Source organism: Saccostrea cucullata, unplaced genomic scaffold, assembly GCF_032062105.1.
Source record: "Saccostrea cucullata isolate Sc308-1 unplaced genomic scaffold, CSIRO_AGI_Scuc_v1 ctg890, whole genome shotgun sequence".
Taxonomy (NCBI): domain Eukaryota; kingdom Metazoa; phylum Mollusca; class Bivalvia; order Ostreida; family Ostreidae; genus Saccostrea; species Saccostrea cuccullata.
The window spans coordinates 26,390-47,348 of record NW_026923885.1 but is presented as its reverse complement, the minus strand read 5'-3'; the positions used below and the strand labels follow the sequence as shown (position 1 = coordinate 47,348).

Sequence of the window (20,959 nt, the reverse complement as noted above, 5' to 3'; positions counted from 1 at the left end):
TTTGTTTCTAATGGTGTAGATTTCCTGATAAGTCAAACAAGGTGTAATTTTGGGGGTTTATCTGAAGAGATTCAGTCAATGACCAAAACCCCTAAGCATTCTTTTCCCCAACCCTTAGAATGGGGGTACTTAATATATTGATATTTTCATTACACAGAAATATTAAGGACAAAGTTTTTCAAGACACAGAAAACTGGCACCACAACCCTTACAACATGGTGCCAATCGCAGTATTAAAATTTGTAGCAATTACCGGTATGTAGTTAGCTAGTGGCTACAAAACAAGACTGAAAATAAGTTGTATCCCAGTTAAGATAAAATAAAGTCTAAAACTGCAACAAGTACACAATTAACATTTTAGCAAGATTTTACTTAAATAATTTTAAAAAACTTGATAAAATGTGAATACATTCTCATTTCATAGTTCACAATTCAAAAATGTCCAGTTAACATTAACAAGAGAGTGACCGAGACCAATATTACAATCATTCACAAGTCATGTTGCCAGTCAACCATGGTCAGTTGGGTGAATAAAAGCCCCATCTATCCTAATTTGGTGATAGGAAAGTCCATAAAGCTGCCATTGATTACAATGCCTGGGACACCCTAAGCTGCCTGTTAGAGGAAGTTTGATATGTAGTATTACGCTGTCCAATGCTGAAGTACTATAGTTAACAAGTCAATTGACACCTCTGTGTGTCAATAAAGAATGTATGTTTGCATAAATGGAGATTCATCAAAATCTGCTTTGGTATATTATCCACTCTTTTGGCTAAAATAAACACATTTTTTCCTATTTTTGAGACTATCAATCAAAGTCAGGGAACTAAAATTCTTTCGCGTAAATTTATCAAGCACACTGTGACACTGTAATCTAGTCTTTTGTTATGTACACAATAAGTATGGAATGTCTGACTTGCAACTTATGAAGGAAGTCCATTCAGACAAGAATTGTAAAATAAACAGGATCATAAACGGCAGGTCAATATTAAAAACTTCTACAAAAAAAAAGTTTCGCAGCTAATCGTAATGATGTCCATTCATCTTTTTCATATCTTCTTAGTGAGTTAGGTATGAGGTAGAAGAACCTGTGTAAGTAGCACGCTTTATTTACAGGTGCTTCAAATACCTGAAAAACAATCAGTACATCAGCTACTGACTACAATCTGCTGGCTTTGATCCATGAGAGAAATAAAAGTGCACAGTTTATCAGGCCTCTTGCATAACAACACTTCATTCCTTGTCACATATATGATACATATATATATATACGGTACACGTACCATATCGGATTATCCATAGCCTAATGATAGCTATCCAATTTGAAAGTGAATCATTATTGCACAATTATCTATCAAAGAATTTGTTAATGTTTATATATGCAGAATTATAACTAATGAAATATCCTGGCAGAACCTTTACTGTTTATCGCAAACATAAAGCAATCTTACATTTGTGTAAAAGCAACACTTAATTTTAAAATCAAAAGATTCACTTCAATTGTAACATTCAAAAATTTGCTTCATGTACAATCTCTTGTCTTGTCAGTAAAAAAAAATCATGCAGATTTAAGAAATTTCCATTCATGATTGGAATTGATCAATATATAGTTGTTGTTGTTGTTTTTTTTGTTTTTTTTTCAGTGAATAGTCAATAGAGCAGCAACATGTCAGGATCTGTTCATAATTTTTACCATCAGGCCATCTGTAAAATGTTTGCCCTCTCTGTAACTTAGGTGGAGAAAATTTGGATTCTAAAATTGTCTGTAACAATGTTGAATTTACAAAATCTATTAACAGATTATGTATTTATGAATTAAAATAGTGGCTGATAGGGAAATAAAATTTCAGAATTCCCCCCCCCCCCAAAAAAAAGGTTTCCTGGAGATTTAAAAGAATTTTGATTGAGTCTGGCCATTTTCAGCCATGCAGTAGGTCAAGAGAAGGCAATCAATTTTTTTTCTTTAAATATGGCTTCATCTTAAGGTATTTTTATTAAACCACTGCTAATTAAAGACTCATACAATCCTCTATAATTTTAGATCTGCTAGTGTAAATAAATACTAAAATCTACAGAGCTCTTGATTATATATAATATTCAAACTAGATAAGAACAGTCTTAAATTCTCACACCCAGAAATAATTTTAGTGCTTCTATCATGTTTACTACAATCTCCACACTAAATACCATAAATGGAGATTTAGTAAAAACTTCTCATAAAAGATACATAAATACCTAAAGTAATTATAGCTTTAACCATTTGTAGATCATAATCCCATTTCTAAACACAGACCAAACACGGTACAATTTTGTGTCAAATGCTTTTTTCCTTCCAGGGTTATTCATACAATTAAATGCATGATCTTCTGACATGCAATTCTTTAAACAAATTGAAAATGTACATAGCTTTTTTCCCCACTGAAAAAAGAAAGGCCCTGAAGATAGGAGATAGGCTGATCATGTATGTATCTGAATATCTACAAATCTCAAGTCAGCAAGTGTAACTTGTTGATCTTTTAAAATTTACAATCCAAGTGGAGCTTACTTGTCAAAAAAAATGTCTGCTGAATTTTAAAAGTCCTACAGAATATTCAAAACGATAAAGGCTGAATGTGGGTATATATATATATGTTGAATACCATGTTTGAAAACATTGAACTTGAAGGGGCTAGTAAATTTTTTGAGCGAATGACAGATGTTTCTCAGAACTTACATCTTTTAATAATCAAATTTCTCAATCAAAATTAACAGAAAGGTTTTACGAAAAAAAAATTTTTAATTAAAAAAAGTAACAAAAACATAATGACAATCTGTAGCTGCACACCCCCCTCCCTCTCCCCTCCCCCCTTCAATAGCCAGAAGCAAACAAATCAGGCTTTCGTGAAGTAAGATATTTAACCTTAATTCTCAAAAACTACATTATAAACTGTATATAGTTGTGGGAATGTTGTTTGTGGAAATTAAAGCACAATATATACTGTTTTCTTGGGCAACCCTTGCACAATTGTTCTCTCCTGGTTAACCTAGTTTGATGTGCACTGCTTAAATTGTCATTATTATCCTATCCACTTGGAAGAATCCCAATTGCAACTTTGCCTCCTATAGATGACTTTCAAAATTAAGCTGCTTTACAAGTGTACCAAAAGTCTTGGTTTCAAAATAATCGGTTATTGCTTTCTACATTGGGTGGCTCTCCAGTCTTATTTCCTTCATTATAGCCTATGGTCAAAGATCATTGCAGCAGAAGAAACAACAAAAAATTCTAATCCGAATGTGACAGGAAATCCTTACCTTTTCCAGGAAGGCATTGGCCCATTTGGTGAAGGTTTTCTTCTGAATGTAGACTCTCTCATCCTGAAGGGCCTTGATGCGACCCTTCTCGAAATTCTGTACATCCATTACCGACATCTAATCATTTGTGTCTCAGCTCCATCTACAGAGAATAGAATGCATCATCACTAAATGCGGCATTAGTATATTAAGACTATGCATCAAATAAGAGAACTCTTCTGCACAATTATTACATGACCTTTCCACAAATGATCCAATTCCCTATATAAAGTTTAATGTGCATTGGAAGAGTACAGACAAATAGATTATTGGGTACTGAAACATCTAAAGGCAGAACAGCTTAAGCTTTAAAAGTTTTCTTATATTGAAATAAGCCTGTCTGTAAATTGATGCACAAAAAAATGAATTGTAAAGCTGCACAGATTCTAAACTGTCTTTTATAAACAGCAAAAACATTTCAACCCACTGCAATGAAATTTAAGTCACTTTATAGTGGCCTCCTATCATTTACACTTTGTGCCATAAAACACCAACCAGAAATTTTTCTGACAAATCATAATCAGGCACGCTACTTTAGGTGTTGGATAATAAACCACTTTTGATCCCTATTTAAATACATACATTCCACCAATCAAGGAATATTCAAATATGAGCAAAACTAAGTTTTTTACTGCAAGACTCTGCATAAAATGTGACAATTGGGATTTTTTCTTTCACACTTTTTAAGACTATTGTTAAATTCAGACTTTTTACTTTCATTTACTTCATTTAAACAAAACAGGGATCAGATTTTTCCTATATCATTATCTTATATTTTAATAAACCACTGATTTCTTCAGATTTGTTTAAGTTTTGGGTTTTTTTTTTTGTTTAATGCTTCCTTGAGAATTTTTTCACTCTCATTGAGAAGCCACCACTTAAAGGTGGGGGGCTCCAAATTTAGACCTAAAGAATTGAAAATAGATGCACATATAATTATGATTTCAATTCATGTGAAGTTTTTACCTTTCTGCTTTGTTAAGACTTGTTCATTTGGACTGATCTATCATGTCAAATTATCTTCTTTTTTTATGTTTAATGGCCTAACTATATTTTAATTGGGAAATTACAAATGCATGAATTTGGAATATACATGGATCAGAAGAAAGTTGCTGATCTATCTTAAAATCTTTTTTATTTATTTCAAAAGTGTAGTAGTATACAGAGGCAAACTTTTTTATATTTCATTCCAAAATATGATTGTTCATAAAGACCATCTAGCTGTGTAAGAATGTAGAGCAAGTAAGACCCAAAGATCAATTTTTAAGGCTAAAATTTTCTGTTGTTTATATTGCACTGGTCTATTAGACAGTAAAGGCATTAAAATGCTGGAAATTGACAAACTGCCAAACTGTGCAGAGAGTATTATAGAAATCTTATTACTGCTCTGTGTTTTATGGTAAACTGAAATAGTCTCTGTCCATCAAAGTACAATACACAAAATAAAGATTGACTAAAACAAATGATACTAAATGATGCAAATAAGGATATTACAGGTTACATGTGTGTGACAGTTTCTTAATTACTACTACAGCAAGATAGTATTCATTTAAATTTCCTTCTATTATCATTATTTCAAAGGGAACTGGTTTTGTAGAAATGGAAGTGTTGACACTGTAATAGTATTAAACACACCACGAGATTAAAATTTAATGTATGCTCTATCCAATGACCGCATTCCAGTGATTATGCTAATCCATTCAGACACTATAGGTCCAAAGAAATGTATACGGAATAACAGAAACATATACTCATGTACACAATAATGTAAGGTTTAGACCAAGATGACAGAACAATTCTATGACAATAGGCCTGAAAATACATGCCTTAAACACAAACAATTTGTAGTAATTTATCAAAGCAGAAAAGTTGCATGAAAATTCTTTATCTAACTGATCTAATTTGAAACAACCCCTTTAACCAAAAGGATTATGGTCTCACTTGGACAGGCTACCTTCTAAAAGCTACACTTTATACTCTCTTGGATCAGCTATCCCCAAAAGCTACATTTTTATACTCTCTTGGATAACAGCTACCCCAAAAGCTATATTTTACATTTTCTTAGGTCAGCTATCCCCCAAAGCTACACTTTATACATGTACTCTCTTGGATCACCTATCCCCAAAAGCTACACTTTATATTCTCTTGGGATCAGCTATCCCAAAAAGCTACACTTTATATTCTCTTGGGATCAGCTCATCTCTTGGGATCAGCTCATCCCATATTGAATGGATCAGCACTGTTATTCAAGCTGCCTTTGATCTTTTTTTTCTGTATTTTCTTTTTATTCTATCAAAGGTGTGTCTTGATCTATTTAAAGCCACATTATACAGCAAAGAGGTGAAATGGTGTCCTGGTTATAACTCAAGAACTTTTGCTTAAAATGTATTCAAAACATGAGAATGTTGTTTCTGATGGGTTATAAATGTGTCAAGTTTTGATTCAAGGTAATCCTATGGGTCATGATCACCAAGTAGTGACATCATGTAGTAAATTGGTGTCCGAGTATGTTACTATGATTAATGACCATAAGATGAATAAAGGTCATGGTTCAAATCATATTGTAAAGGTCCAGTTCATTAAATTGACTGTCATGCAAGGCACAGAAAGAATTACAGTAGAAGAGATAAACCCTCTTGTCACTTTATATTTTCTGAATCATTTTAACCAGTTTTCTACAGGTATAGATCTATCGCAAGTTACATCACCTCACAATTATTAAATGCATACCTACACATAAATTTATCATTTTGAATTTTCCAAAATTCAATATTCAGATTTTATTCAAACAAGTTAATGAATTCAAAAATGTGCGCATTCCTTTTTGCATGCACACATTACAAGTACCAGAGACTTTGATCTGCATCTTAACATCATTACAGCTCTGAATTGAAATCAAGAACCCATGAACAACTTTTTCTTTTGTTAAAACTGCATTCCTAGAATACAACCAACCTTAAAATTTAATTCAGTCAATTATGGGATGTCCTCATTTCTGAATAATGATGATAATCAATGACAGAAAATGGCCATCAAAATTGAAAATATGATAATTACATTCCTGTTTACTCTACAGAATATTAAGATGAATAATACCATGGCAACATTTTTTAAGAGAGACAAAACTATAAATACATATTATTTTAGACTATATATAGTGTGTTTTCCTCTTAAAAACTTGCTTTAAAAAATATATTTACCTGGAAATCTAAATGCCCTGAAAGTACATCCATATGACATGTTAATAATATTTACCTAGTATACATGAACACTTTTGAATTGGCACAAAATTGACTAGAACTGTTAAATTAAGATCATTTATTGGCTAATACTTGCATCTAAAGAGCAACATCAAGAATATTTTTTTCATAAATTATCATGACACTATATTAGCCTTCAGCCAAATATTTAACACCAGTGTTTATTTCATGTTTTATTAGTATTCATCATCTTAACCAATGTTTTAAGTTCATTTACTCGATCTTAAAAATACATTGGATTGGTAATGTTGTCTTTTGCCCTTAGGAAACATATTTTATCCATGAAAAATCTAACATCTTAATTTTATTTTTATAAAAAGTTATTTCCCTAGAAGAAATATCCAAATACATACACTAGCTGTACAAAATTTTAGCAACTGAACAAAATGTTGCTCTAACAATTTACATCTAAATAAAAAAATTGTTTCAGAAGAATTATAAAATATGTAGTTTGTAGTATGTAGTTTGAATGGTTATTGATTTACTCATATTTTTGAAAAAATAGTTTTTATTGCAAAAGAAATATACCCCTCAGTGCAATTTTAAAGGATTTATGGAAATGACATTCCTCACATGTTAGTCACATTGTCAACAGTAGTAATAGAGATTAGTTTTATAAACTGATGTAATACAATAACATGTACACTCTGATCCTCTACATAAAAACTATATACATCAACTTCAGGTGGCCCTGTATAGTCCATCATAAAGTACTCCACAAATACTGGCACCACCTGCAAGGTGGCACACTTCTAGTCCGTAATTTGTATCTCGCGACCTCAAGTGCCCCCAGGGGTCAATGACACATAATTACAATGATAATCATAGTCTAACGCTTTTCTACATTAGAGATGCAATGGAATTTCCCTCTGGTCAAGGAAAATGTCAACAATTCAATAATGAACAGACAAAAAAATGTAAACATATGATATTACCGAACTATTCAAGCTCACATTTAAGTAATTCAGAAAAAACACAATGTGTAAAACTCAGCTTAGGGAAAACTACAAAGCTGTTATTGTACAAATCTGTCAAAAGTTCAAGCAGATTAGATCTTTTCTTTACTTGCCCCACATTTTCTACCTGTTAAAGGCACAGACATGATATGTGGTTAGTCCGTGTATAATTCCGGCACCCACCAGTATATCTGTCTCTGTGGGGAATCACCCATGGTACAAATCCCATTCAATAATTCATGGCCCCCTCTGCATTAGATCACTAGCACATAGTGGCACATACTTTGAGAGAAGACGCTTGCTATTTTCATATATCACCCTATATTATTCTTTACACCAGTAGCTGTTACTTGGTCTAATTAATTAAAATGAGTCACTCTGCATGTTAATTGTGTGTTTCCTGAAAGACATTGACTGGCTATAACATTACATATTTGAGAACAAAGTCTCAGTGTTTAATCATTATACAAATTATGAACAACTGGGAGGCCCCTTCCTGACCAATAATATGTACCTATATATGTAATGACAGATCAGCTGGTCAGCTATCCAGTTCATGAAAACAGGTGAAAGATTACCAAAAATAAAGCAATGACCACTGAACCTGATAAATAATTGACAAAAAGTATAGGTACAGACTGCAGGGTGTTTCTCTGAATTATTCTTCAATATTTTTCTTCCTAAAACATCTTTTTTTTAATTTTATAAATTAATTGAAAAAAAGTTTTAATCAGTTCAAAAAACTGTCATAATCAAATAAAGCCGACCTTTCCTGGGGTTATCATGTTCCTAGAGACATCGGTAATGTTCAAATACACTGCAAGTTTCTTAAAATGAAAATTCTTGTTCTACTTTGGTATGCTACAATCATCAATAGATATTTCTCTATGATTGAAATGTGGTGATATAAAAATGCATTAAGTTGCAAATGAACAGAAAAAGTTAGAATGTTCTACTTTGTATTTTATCAGGTTACTGAACAAAAAAATGCATATCACACTGGTATAGGTTGTTTGACAAATCTCAAATGAAAAGGGGACAGATGTTTCTTTCAATGAAATATAATGCAAGAAAGCAAGCAAACATTTTGTAAATCACCCACCATATATAATGTACAAGGTAATGAAATACCCTGCGAATAACACTAAGGAATGCCAGTAAATACCATGTAAAAATACCTCTGTTTATTAAAGACATTCACATATTCCAAAAAGCAATATACCAGTGCACACTTTCAAATTAAGATTCTTGATGTAAATATATTACAACTATCAAAAACAATTAATTTATACAGCATACAGTAAATCTGTGCTATTTTTAAAACTTTACAGAATTATGCCCCTTTAACTCTGTGTAAAATAGGGTCCTCTGCATGCCTACCTGCTTTTGTGATATTCAATGGGAACTATTGCCACATCTCCGTTCAATACTGTAATGACTATAATTTGCTGTAATTGCTCAACATGAAAGCAGTTTCTTTCAACAGGTTAAACTGAATAATTCCCTTCAAGCCTATAAGCTACCTTACAACTTCAATAAATCTCAAAACGCCAGGATGCAAATGTCCTCTTGCAAAATGAGAAGTTTTCTATTCTGATCATTGCCACTTATGAACACAGACTATCCTGAGAAAATGAAATAGGTCTGACTTAAGACATTCATTATTATACATCAATTTTTTGAAAACCACATATTTTTAGTCATTTAAAATGATTCATTGTCTGTATGTCAAATGAATTGTGTATAAAAACAAGAATATCAGAAGAAATTGACACCATATTTGCTTGATCATGTGTCTGTGGACACCTTACCTGGGTTACCACTGCAAAGGTGAATTAATTACAAGTGCATCGCCAAAGTGTTTTCAATTTACTTTAGATATGCATTATATGCATACAGAATTAAAAATGGCACATGACGTATGTGTAGGAGTCCTCCTTGACCAAACAGATGTGAAGTACATGCATTTTTATAAAAATTTAATATATGAAGTAGTCAGTATGGGAAAGTTTTATGTATGAGTAGCAATAAATTTTATCTTTCAAAACTGACACAGGCTTTTCCTAGAGGTACAATAAATCTAGTTGTAAATAAGAATAGTTTCTAAAACACAATGACCCGGAGGAGAAAAATTCCTGTGCAAGAATTTTTTTGTCAAAGTGTGTTCCGTCATTGAAGCAATATGACCATGACCTGTCGTTATGTCTTGACCTTTCCAATATAAAATTTTTTATGTAAAAAAATTAGTTTAAAAATTTCATTAAGACAAACAATTCCTTCTATACTGCTCCAGCAAGAATTATTGTCAAGGCTAGCATTCTTTACTGTCAACAATCAATTACAAGAAAGAAATGTAATTTTAATTTAAATAGAGCTGACCAAGCAATACCAGAAAGACCTAATAAAACAGTTTTTCTATTCTTGGCCATTTTCATGTTTTTATCAAATTCCTCAGTTAGAAAATTTTCCAATCACTAAACAGAACAAAGTTAGAGTATATGACACTGAGTCTCTCAGTGTTGACCAACGGAAATTTCTCCCGGGGATTTAAACAAGAGGGTGATTTTCGGAACAAAAGTGATCATTGTAGTGCAAATACTCCTATCAGATTAAATTCCAATTCATCCCGATCTTATGTAAGGGAATATTTACTTTAAAGTTATAAAGACATTCATTCCAAAATGAATTAATAAGACCTAATCACAAATTTTCCAAACTACACTGCACTGAAAATATTGCAAGTACTGCCAAACAAGGTAGTGAATTAAATAACTCATAAAGCGTAAAGTTTAACCCGATTTAGTGAAGGTGAGGTCACTTTCCTTACTCAGCGCTGTGTACTAGGACTATATCAGGTAAACAGGCAGACTAATCTAATTAATCCTTCAGGTCCCCAATGAGTCGATCAGCGCACACACATAACTATCTGTAAACCACTCACCACTTATTAAACAGTCTCCATTCAAATCACAGGTCAAATACCTCCTCCATTAGTCCCCATAACACAGTCTTCAATCTATTGCTTGATGAAATTTTACATTTAATTTATGCATTTTTCTCTGATATTATTTTAGAATCTGTAATTGAGGATTTAAGCAAGTTATCTCCCTTCCAAGTTTGCAGAATTGTCAGAAGGGTTACATGATGCTTTTCATTCTTTTTTTATTCATTAATTATTAATGAGTTTGAATATTGACATATTAATGCATCATTGCAGTTTCAGTTTGACTATAGAATGGTTAACCTGCTATAATACAAGCTATATCTTCCTGCTCCGAAAGTCTCCAACAGAAAGAAACTTTAATACCCTCCAGAAAATACTTTGAAAAGGTAATGTTGTTACTGAAACTGATTTTAAAAAAAGTGTTTGACACTTGATTTGAAAGGTTTTCGACCTATATACACCAAAAATTATAAACCCTTTTCAAACCAATTTTCCACAAAGCATCATAATACACAGAAAACAAACAAGCTCTACAGCTAAAATGAAATCACTGGCCCAAATGTAATCAAGTCCTTTTCTTTTCTGGGGTAAACCATCCAAAGACATTGACCCTAGGACTCAGTTTTTGAGACTACATGTCTAACCATTTCAATTTCATAACCAGTAGAAAATTTACTGAAAAAACAAATATTCTGCACTGTGAAGATAAGTCCCTGATGAAAATAATAAATGGTACAAACACATGAAGGGGGGGGGGGGGGGGGGGGGGGGGGGGAGGCTGATATATATAAAAACAAATATTCTGCACTGTGAAGATAATTAAGTCCCTGAGGAAAATAATAAATGGTACCTGCACATGAAGGGGGGGGGGGGCTGATAGGTATAAAAACAAATATTCTGCACTGTGAAGATAAGCCCCTGAAGAAAATAATAAATGGTACATACACATGAAGGGGGGTGGGGAGGGGGGGGCTGATAGGTATAAAAACAAGAGGCCCAGGGGCCACATCCCTCATCTGAGCTAGGAAAAAGCACAAATCAGATCCGAATTGAAAAGTTTACAAAGGGGGTGGGGGGGTGGAGGGGAGGGGGCTTGAATTCTAATCTACTTGAGAATGCCTCCATATCAATGCTGCATATAACTTCTTGCGAAAGTTCTTGAGAAAAAGATTTTTAAAGATTTTATTTTAACATTTTGTTTGTATATATTACTTTATAATAATTTGAATTTGACTCCACATTGTTTCCCTCCCTACCCCTATTGTGGCCCCACCCTATCCCTGGAGGTTATGATTTGAACAAACTAGTATTTAAACTACCTGAGGATGCTTCCATATGAATATCACTAACCATGGCTTTGCAGTACTTGAGAAGATTTCCCTATATATTCCTATGTAATACTTCGATCCGTTATTGTGGTCCCACCCTACCCCCCGGGGTCATGATTTGAACAAACTTGAATGTACACTACTTGAGGATGATTTAACATGATTTTCATCTTTCCTGTCCCAATAGATCTTGAGAAAAAGATTTTTAAAGATTTTTCCTATATATTCCTATGTGAAACTTTGATGGGTCACTGTGGCCCATCCCTACCCCCTAGGGTCATGCTTTGAACAAACTTGAATCTACACTACCTGATGATGCTTCCACATGAGTTTCATGTTTCTTGGCCCAATGCTTCTGGAGAAGAAGATTTTAAAATATTTTTCCTATATATTCCTATGTAAAATTTTGATCAGTCATTGTGGCTCCGCCCTACCCCCAGGGGTCATGATTTGAACAAACTTGAATCTACACTACCTAAGGATGCTTCCACATGAGTTTCATCTTTCCTGGCCCAATGGTCCTAGAGTCAAGAAGATTTTTGAAAGATTTCCCCTAAATATTCTTATGTAGAACTTTGATCAGCCATTGTGGCCCCGCCCTACCCCCGAGGGTCATGATTTGAAAAAACTTGAATCTACAATACCTAAGGATGCTTCCACATAAGTTTCATCTTTCCTGGCCCAATGGTTCTGAAGATTTTACCTATATATTCCTATGTAAAACTTTGATCAGCCATTGTGGCCCCGCCCTACCCCCAGGGGTCATGATTTGAACAAATTGGAATCTACACTACCTAAGGATGCTTCCATATGAGTTTCATCTTTCCTGGTCCAATGGTTCTGGAGAAGAAGATTTTTAAAAGATACCATTAATTTTTCATTAATTCATAATTATCTCCCCTTGGAAGAGGGCTTGGCCAAGGTTTGAACAAATTTGAATCCCCTTCACCCAAGGATGCTTTGTGGCAAGTTTGGTTGAAATTGGCCCTGTGGTTCTTGAGAAAAAGATGAAAATGTGAAAAGTTTAAAACGACGACAACGACGACAGACGGCTGACAAATTTTGATCAGAAAAGCTCACTTGAGCCTTCGGCTCAGGTGAGCTAAAAATTGTATAGGTAGGAAGAACTAGGAGACTGAGTGTCAATACCCAACATTAAAAACAAACATATCTGTTCATTTAAAGTTTGTACTTCTTCGTTAATATAGAGAAAAAAAATGTAATCCAATCTGAAATGAAAATTTCAGTGCTACATAGTACATACCCCCCCCCCCCCCCCCCCGTCTTTAAAAATTCATAAACCTTTTTTTTAAATTCACAACACTAACACTGAGAGAAATTGTCTTTCCTAATCACAAACCTGTTAGTCCACATGGCAATCCCACTACTTGTATTTTGCATAAATTAACCTTTGTTTTAAATAGTTAAACAGTACAGTGATAACTTTCCAAATTATACCAAACATGATAAATGAAGTGTCCATTCATAAAAAAAGGTCACCAGTATTCAACTGGCAGGGGTTTCGCAGATTTGTTTACATTATTTCACTGACTTCAACAATATATTTCAATGACATTCGACCACGAGCACACATTTGAATGAAAAATGTGCCTTATTTCCTCAAATGAGAACTTTCACTCACACATATGTCACATAATGCACTTTTCACTTTCGAATACAAAACTTCTTAAAGAACTGATTATCCATGGGCCTATCCTATCGATTTTTCTAAGGACATGCAACTTCGCGCCAACAGTAACTTACCAAACAGCACACAGGCCGCGACTAATTCGATCCACAAAACCGGTTTCACTTTGATTGTCCGAAATCTCTCGCGAATTAATATTGCCAAAGTAGTGCAATGCAATAAACAGTTGAAAAGTTTACAGACTGTCACAATAAATGGCTTCCACCCGCAATCTTCACCTGATACAGGTGTGTCGAGTGCAGCGACATCTGCTGGAAGAATGAAAACAATTTTGTGGGCGGTGCCCAACGCGACACAACTGGCTACTTGATTATAGTTTCGTTTCTAAAGTTGGGTCAGCTTTTGATTGTCATATATCATTAGATAGATAGGTAAAACCGATCAAATAATTGTGGATTTATAAGATGTATATATATTATTGTTTTCATAATATACGGGGTTATATTCAGAGTTATTTAAAGGATTTGGGTCCACGGGAGTGGACTACTGTTTTTAATCCGGGTTGTGACGAAAATATTTCTGGGTGGAGCATCACAATCAGAGAAATATTTTGAATTCGATGTGAAAAAAATCAAATATAATTAATTACATGCACATTCCTTGACCCGAGCTGAATTAATGTAAACTGATTCCAGATTTAGCAAGATAAAGGTTGCATGCACGGCTTTAATATTTTAAAACATAAATCTTTTTTTTTAATGCGCTATTGAACATCACAAACTACATGTTTATTATTACTGAGAAAATGATGTATTGGATCTTTCACTGATTAATATATACTGTCGAAGACTCTTACTTTTAACATTCTATAAAATTAATTTTGTACGTTCTTCAACGATTTGTAAATAAATATTCTTTTCGTTTATTTACTTTAAAAAAGTTTTCCTTCTCCGGGCTATTAGAAAAGAAACTGGAATTCACATGTATACATTTTGAAATTTTTACTTTTCGAGTTTTAAAAGATCATTTTTAGACTGTAGCTTCCAGAAACTTGATTTTCCCGCTAAAAACATTATTTTTAGTTCAACTTCCATGGTAAGAAAGACAAATCTTAAACTATTACAACAAGAAGACCCATGCTATATATAACAAAACGAAAAGTCATAACAACGCAAAACGTAATTTATTAAACTGTGTTTATTACAATTTGCAACATTACATTTTGCATCATGACCAACACAGGTTTAACGCAAAACGTAAATTATAGCATGATTTTTTGGGTCATAATTAAATTTTGTGTGTGAAAAAAGCAAAATGTAAAAATGCTTTTTTTGTTACATTTTGCGTTATCTATTTTTCGCAAAATGTAATAAAACAAAGGATGATTTTTTTTTTTTGTATTGTGTTCAATCAAAACATTATAATAATAAGAAAACTCGCTTTGGCTGCTAAATAGACAGACTGTGCAGAGCCATGACAATGAGTCAAACGTTTCAACTTTACCGACATTACTAACTCTAACTCACAGGCACTTGTGCAGAATTATTGTACATGAAAAATTTATTTCCAAACGTTTCAACAATTTAACTTCCAGCATTCTCGTTTAAAGTCATCATTTCGAATTAAGGTTCTATGGCCGATCACAGGTGCTTGCATGTGGACAGGACCTCCCCCCCCCCCCCCCCCCGAAATTAACCCCGGGGCTTATTGGACATTTACAAATTATATTTATTACACATATTCACCATGTGTACAATATGAAAAAAATAAAAAATCGTCAAAACCCCAAAACAATCGCTCCACAAAAAATACCCCACTAAACATTAAAAGGGAGATGGTGGGTATTTTTTTTTTTTGTGGAGTGATTGTTTTGGGGTTTTGACGATTTTTTCGTATTGCACACATGGTGAATAAGTGTAATAAATATAATTTGTGAAAAAAAATGTCTATGGGGGGTTCGATACAAGTACCGGTGTGGCCGATAAAATGACCTTGTCAGCAAATACAATTTATCATTGAGTTTGACTTACGTTTTAGATACTAACTGTTAGTCCATTATTTATACACGAATTGACGAAGAATTTTTCCCGTTGTTTCCCGATCATGACAAGGAGCACACGGCGGGTGTGACCGATCGGCAGGGGATGCTCGCCCCTCCATGGCCCCTGGCCCCATCTCTGATGTTTTGAAGGTCCGTGTTTCACTGTTTGCTCTGCTCCTATTTTGTATTGTTTTATGTACTTTTGGTCTTGATCGTTGTTCCATTGATGGCCATCTAGTACATGTTATTAATTTAAGGAGTGTTTGCTCAGTTTTGTATATCTTCATAATTTATTTACAAAATTTTTTTGTTTTCTGGACTTTTGTTTTTAAAAATTTGAAACTCTAAAAATGTGATTTTCGCAAACTAAGTATTTTTTCCTAAAGGGTTATACAATGTAAATGCCATCTCTATTTTTTGTGTTAAAGTAGTAATTCTTTAATGACAAAATCTAAAATGTTATATATTATTGATACTCTTATATTAATTTAAAATATTTGATAGTAGAAAAGGATTGCCCGCGAGAAAGTTTTAAAAAATTCGTTAACTAAGCAGTAGTTAATTAACAAAGATTGCATTGTTCAAAGTCTATAGGGGAAAACGTTTTTTATTTAAATAAAAATTCAAATAGTAAGAATATCATTAAATACTGTGGTGGACTGAGATGCATTGAAACATTAGAAATCATGACAATTGAAAATATTTTTTTCACTCTGATCGAAATTCAAGGTCATAAATTAGGACAGATCCCACCCTTACATGCAAACAGTAATAAATGGGGACTATGTTTAAATGTAATTGGTACCTAGTATTCAACACCTACTCATCTTTTATGTATTCAATTTCATTGAATCTGTTGCTATTAGGGATTGAATACCTACATTTCTTACATTTTTCTTTTTTTTTTTAGCGAATGATCAAGTGAGCTGTTCTGAGTGATAACTTTTTGTCCGTCGTCCGCCAGTCCCTCCGTCTGTAAACTTGTCACAATTTCGACTTCTTCTCAAGAACCACTATGCCAAATTTAAACCAAACTTAACTTGATACAAAGCATCATTGTTAAAATGAAGGGCCAAGTCCCCTTACAAAGGGGGATAATCAAGAAAAGACAAAAATAAAGTGTGGTCATTAAAAAATCTTCTTTTCAAGAACCACTGGGCCAGAAAAAGTTAAAATTATGTGAAGGCATCCTAGGGTAATGTATTCTAAGCATGACCCCCGGGGGTTGGGCGGAGCCACAATATGGAATCAAAGTTTTAATAGAAATATATGTATGGGAAAATTTTTTAAAATCTTCTCAAGAACCACTGGGTCAGAAAAGCTGAAACTTATGTGGAAGCATCCTGGCGTAGTATAAATTCTAAATTGTTCAAATCCTGACCCATGCACGTGGTTGGTCTGGGCCACAATAGGGAACCTAAGTTTTATATAGAAATACTAGTATATAGGAATTTTTTAAAAATTCTCCTCTCGAGAACCACTATAGGCCAGAAAAACTAAAACTGGTGTGAATGCATCCTGGGAGAGTGTGAATTTAAATTGTTCAAATCATGACCCCTGGGGTAGTGCGGGGCCACAATTTGGAATCCAATCTTTATATCGAACTATATAGGATAAATCTTTTTAAAAAATTTTTCTCAGGAACCACTGGGCCAGAACAGCTGCAACTTATGTGAAAACATCCTGGGACAGTTTAGATTCTAAATTATTCAAATCATGACCCCTGGGGGCAGGGCGGGGCCACAATAGGGAACCCAAGTTTTACATTGAAATATATAGGAAACATCTTTAAAAATCTTTTCCTCTGGAACTACTGGGCCAGAAAAAACGAAACTTATGAGAAAGCATCCTGGGGTATAGTGTAGATTTTCAATTTTCCGAATTGACCAATGGAATAGGATGGGGTCACAATAGGTATTACAAAGGTGAAATCTGGTAAAGAACAGCATTTCAAAGCTACTCAGGTAAGCGATGTAGCTGATGGAACTCTTGGTTTTTAGTTCATCTGAGCTGAAATCCCAAGTGAGCTTTTCTGATCACAAATTGTCTGTAGTCCGTCTGTCTGTCCGTCTGTACACTTTTCACTTCGACTTCTTCTCAAGGACCACTTTGCCAATTTTAATCAAACCTTGTTAAAAGCATCCTTATGTGAAGGGAAATTGAAATTGTTAAAACGAAGGACCAAGTCCTCTTCCAAGGAGATATAATCAAGAAAATGCAAAAATAGGGTGGAGTCATTAAAAAATCTTCTTCTCAAGAACCACTGGGCCAAAAGAGCTGAAACTTATGTGTAAGCATCCTGGGGTAGTGTAGATTCTAAATTGTTCAAATCATGACCCTGGGGGGGGGGGTAGGGCGGGGCGGGGCCACAATAGGAAATCCAAGTTCTACATAAAAACATATAGGAAATATATTGAAAAAAAACTTTTAAAAAAATCTTCTTCTCAAGAACCACTGGGCCAGAAAAGCTGAAACTGACATGTATGTGGAAAATCTGAAACTTATGTGGAAGCATCCTGAGATAGTGTAGATTCTAAATTATTCAAATCATGACCCTGGGGGTAGGGCGGGGCGGGGCCACAATAGGAAATCCAAGTTCTACATAGAAATATATAGGAAAAAACTTAAAAAAAAAATCTTCTTCTCAAAAACCACTGGGTCAGAAAAGCTGAAACTTACATGTATGTGGAAGCATCCTGAGGTAGAGTAGCTTCTAAATCGTTCGAATCATGACCCTTTAAGATTTTCAAGGTCAGGATAGGTAATAGGGAAATCTGTTAAATGACAGAATGGCCAAAGTTACTCAGGTGAGCGATGTGGCCCATGTGCCTCTTGTTTTTCTTTTCTTTTTGATATTTATAAAACTTCAACTTAACTGCAATTGACCACAGGCACCTGAAGTGTGGATCGATAATTAACCCTCCTCCCTTTTTTAATGAAAAAAAAATGTAAGAGTGTCTAATATCTCAAGAATATAAAAATTTCCCCGTCAAACACATCTATATGTCGTTATATGCAAGCAGATTGTACTTTTTCTCACGTTTAAAGAATGGTCCTATTCGGTATAATAAAAATACACATTTTTACGTAAAATATTTAAAATTTTAAAACTAGTATCAACTGACCATCCAGGATTTGGCCCAAGGCTTGATTTTTTTTTAATGTGGGTCAAACTCCAAAGTCATTGTCAAATTAAAGGTACTCGGAGGAAGGTCTTGTCATAAGAAATGCACATGTAAAATATTTAAAATTTTAAAACTAGTATCAACTGCTAAAAAGTTATAGCCATGGTTATTTTTTTAAGTATATCACAGGAGTCTGGAATTTTTTATCGCCAAAAAACAAATCCAGACGATAAAAAACTTCAGACTCCTGTGAGTATATAGGCCAAACTCTACGGTAAAAATAGTTGGTATTCAAAGGAAAACTTTGTTAAAATGTTCTAAAAATGGGTAAAACTCAAAGTTTATGGTCAAAAATATTTATTTCCAGGATTTTTAACATCATTGACGGTTCCTTTTTCAATGAGAATGGAACTCGTAAATATAAAATACATGGTTACTGTCTTGAAATATAAGCGATATTTGGGCGAGGGTAAGAAAACGTGATAGAGGGCGAGGCTTGCCGAGCCCTCTTACGTTTTCGACCCGAGCCCAAATATCGCTTATATTTCAAGACAGTTATCATGTATTTTGTTTATCCTGCAACAAAATATTATATTTGAACGTCCAAAACAAGCTATTTCCGACAGATTTAGGCACATCTCTACAGTTGAAACTATGACGCCACGGCGTAAACATTGCAGTATACGTGACGTCATAATGCTTTTAGAACGTCGGAATACATGCACGAGGCTTTATTAGGGCAGTGACCGGATAAAGCTTTGGTTTATTAGGTTACCTTTGTTAGGTCAATGCAAGGGGGTAGTTGCAGGATAAAATTACATACTTACTTTGTCGTTGGTCACTTGCAAAATTATTTTGTATACAACCATTCTCATTGTACACACTCGTACTTTGACGTCAATATTAAAATGATGCTTGAGTCATGGTTGACAAAATCCATGTGTTTTTTTTTTTTGAGACCAGATCTTCTAACAATCTTTCGGAAATCCCATGGGTACCAATTGCGCTCCGTTATTAGCAGACCTTAGACACTGATGTTGGAGGTCCGTATTTGCTCTGCTCCTATTTATGTTCCCCAAACGAAGTTGGGGAACATATTGTTTTTACTCTGTTTCTTATTATTATTATTTTTCTTCTTCTTCTTCTTCCTGGGTACTTTTTTGTCCGGGAATGATCTCGTAAACTATACATCCGACTAAGGTGAAATGTTTTTAGGGTCAGTAGACATGTTATGTAGATTTGCGGAACGAAGGTCATTTTGCGCGCACGTGCTTGCAAGAGCGTGCACGTGCAACATGTGTAATGACCGATTTAATTGATATAGGCGTAACTTTTTAAGTTTTTGATGAAATGCTTTGAAACTTATAATATAAGGATATATTAGTAGCATAGACAATATGACATGGTCGAAATAGCAAGATCTCACGCGCATGCACGTGCGCTTTGCTCTGATTGGCTGAAACTAAAGTCTCAATATCTTTCTTGTTTTTTGACGAAATCCTTTGAAATTTTGAAAATAGCCATGCATTAGGATATCCTACAACATGATATATAGCAATTATGATGAAAACACGTGCATGCACGTGCGCTGCAATCTGATTGGCTTAAACTTTAAATAGCTATAACTCCCTTGATTTTCATCCAAACAGGATGGGATTTGGAACATAGATAGATATACTGGACTACTACAAGAAAATATGGTCACCATGCACATGCATACATGTGCATGTACGTGCACGGCAATCTGATTGGCTGAAACTTTAAACAGGTATAACTCCCTTTGTTTTCAACCAAACGGGGTGGGATTTAGAACATAGATAGATGTAACGGACATCTACAAGAAGGTATGGTCACCATGCTCATGTATGCACGTGCGTGCACGTGAAATGAGCAAAATAAAAAAAACAATTGAATGAGCGTATCTTTTTAATACTTATGGATTAAATACTTTAATATTAAGTATATTAAAATATATAGATTGTGTAGACAAGATGATATGGTCATTACGCACATGCATTTACATGCGCACGCGTGCAATGCTAAAATTTGAATGAACTTTGTACACTCCTGGGTAAACGTGTTTAAGTCTCAAATGCATCGAGTTTGTCTAATTTAATGAAGCTTCCAGGGAATATGGCACCAAAAGGGAGTTGGGGAGCGTTTGGGGAACATCTGTAACGGTCCCCGTTACAATTAGCACTAGTTCATATTGTTTTATAGACTTTTGATCTAGAATAGTGTTATTTCCATATGTTTCATACATAAAGGGTGCATTATCAAGCTAACACTAATGTGAGTAGTACGTGACCTACATGTATTTTGTACGC

General features: G+C 34.1%; 1 protein-coding gene across 1 annotated transcript in view; it reads right to left on the bottom strand.

Annotated features, from left to right (window-relative positions):
* Positions 1-13,808, bottom strand: part of LOC134265183 (spectrin beta chain, non-erythrocytic 5-like) — a 92,755-nt gene extending 78,947 nt beyond the window's left edge. Inside the window, exons 1-2 of the mRNA XM_062747436.1 lie at positions 13,583-13,808; positions 3,292-3,433 (exon numbers count right to left, since the gene is read on the bottom strand). Of these exons, the coding sequence (XP_062603420.1) occupies positions 3,292-3,408 (117 nt within the window). The 5' untranslated portion in view covers positions 3,409-3,433; positions 13,583-13,808. The remainder of the gene's footprint in view (positions 1-3,291; positions 3,434-13,582) is intronic.
* Between the last annotated feature and the right edge of the window lie 7,151 nt (positions 13,809-20,959).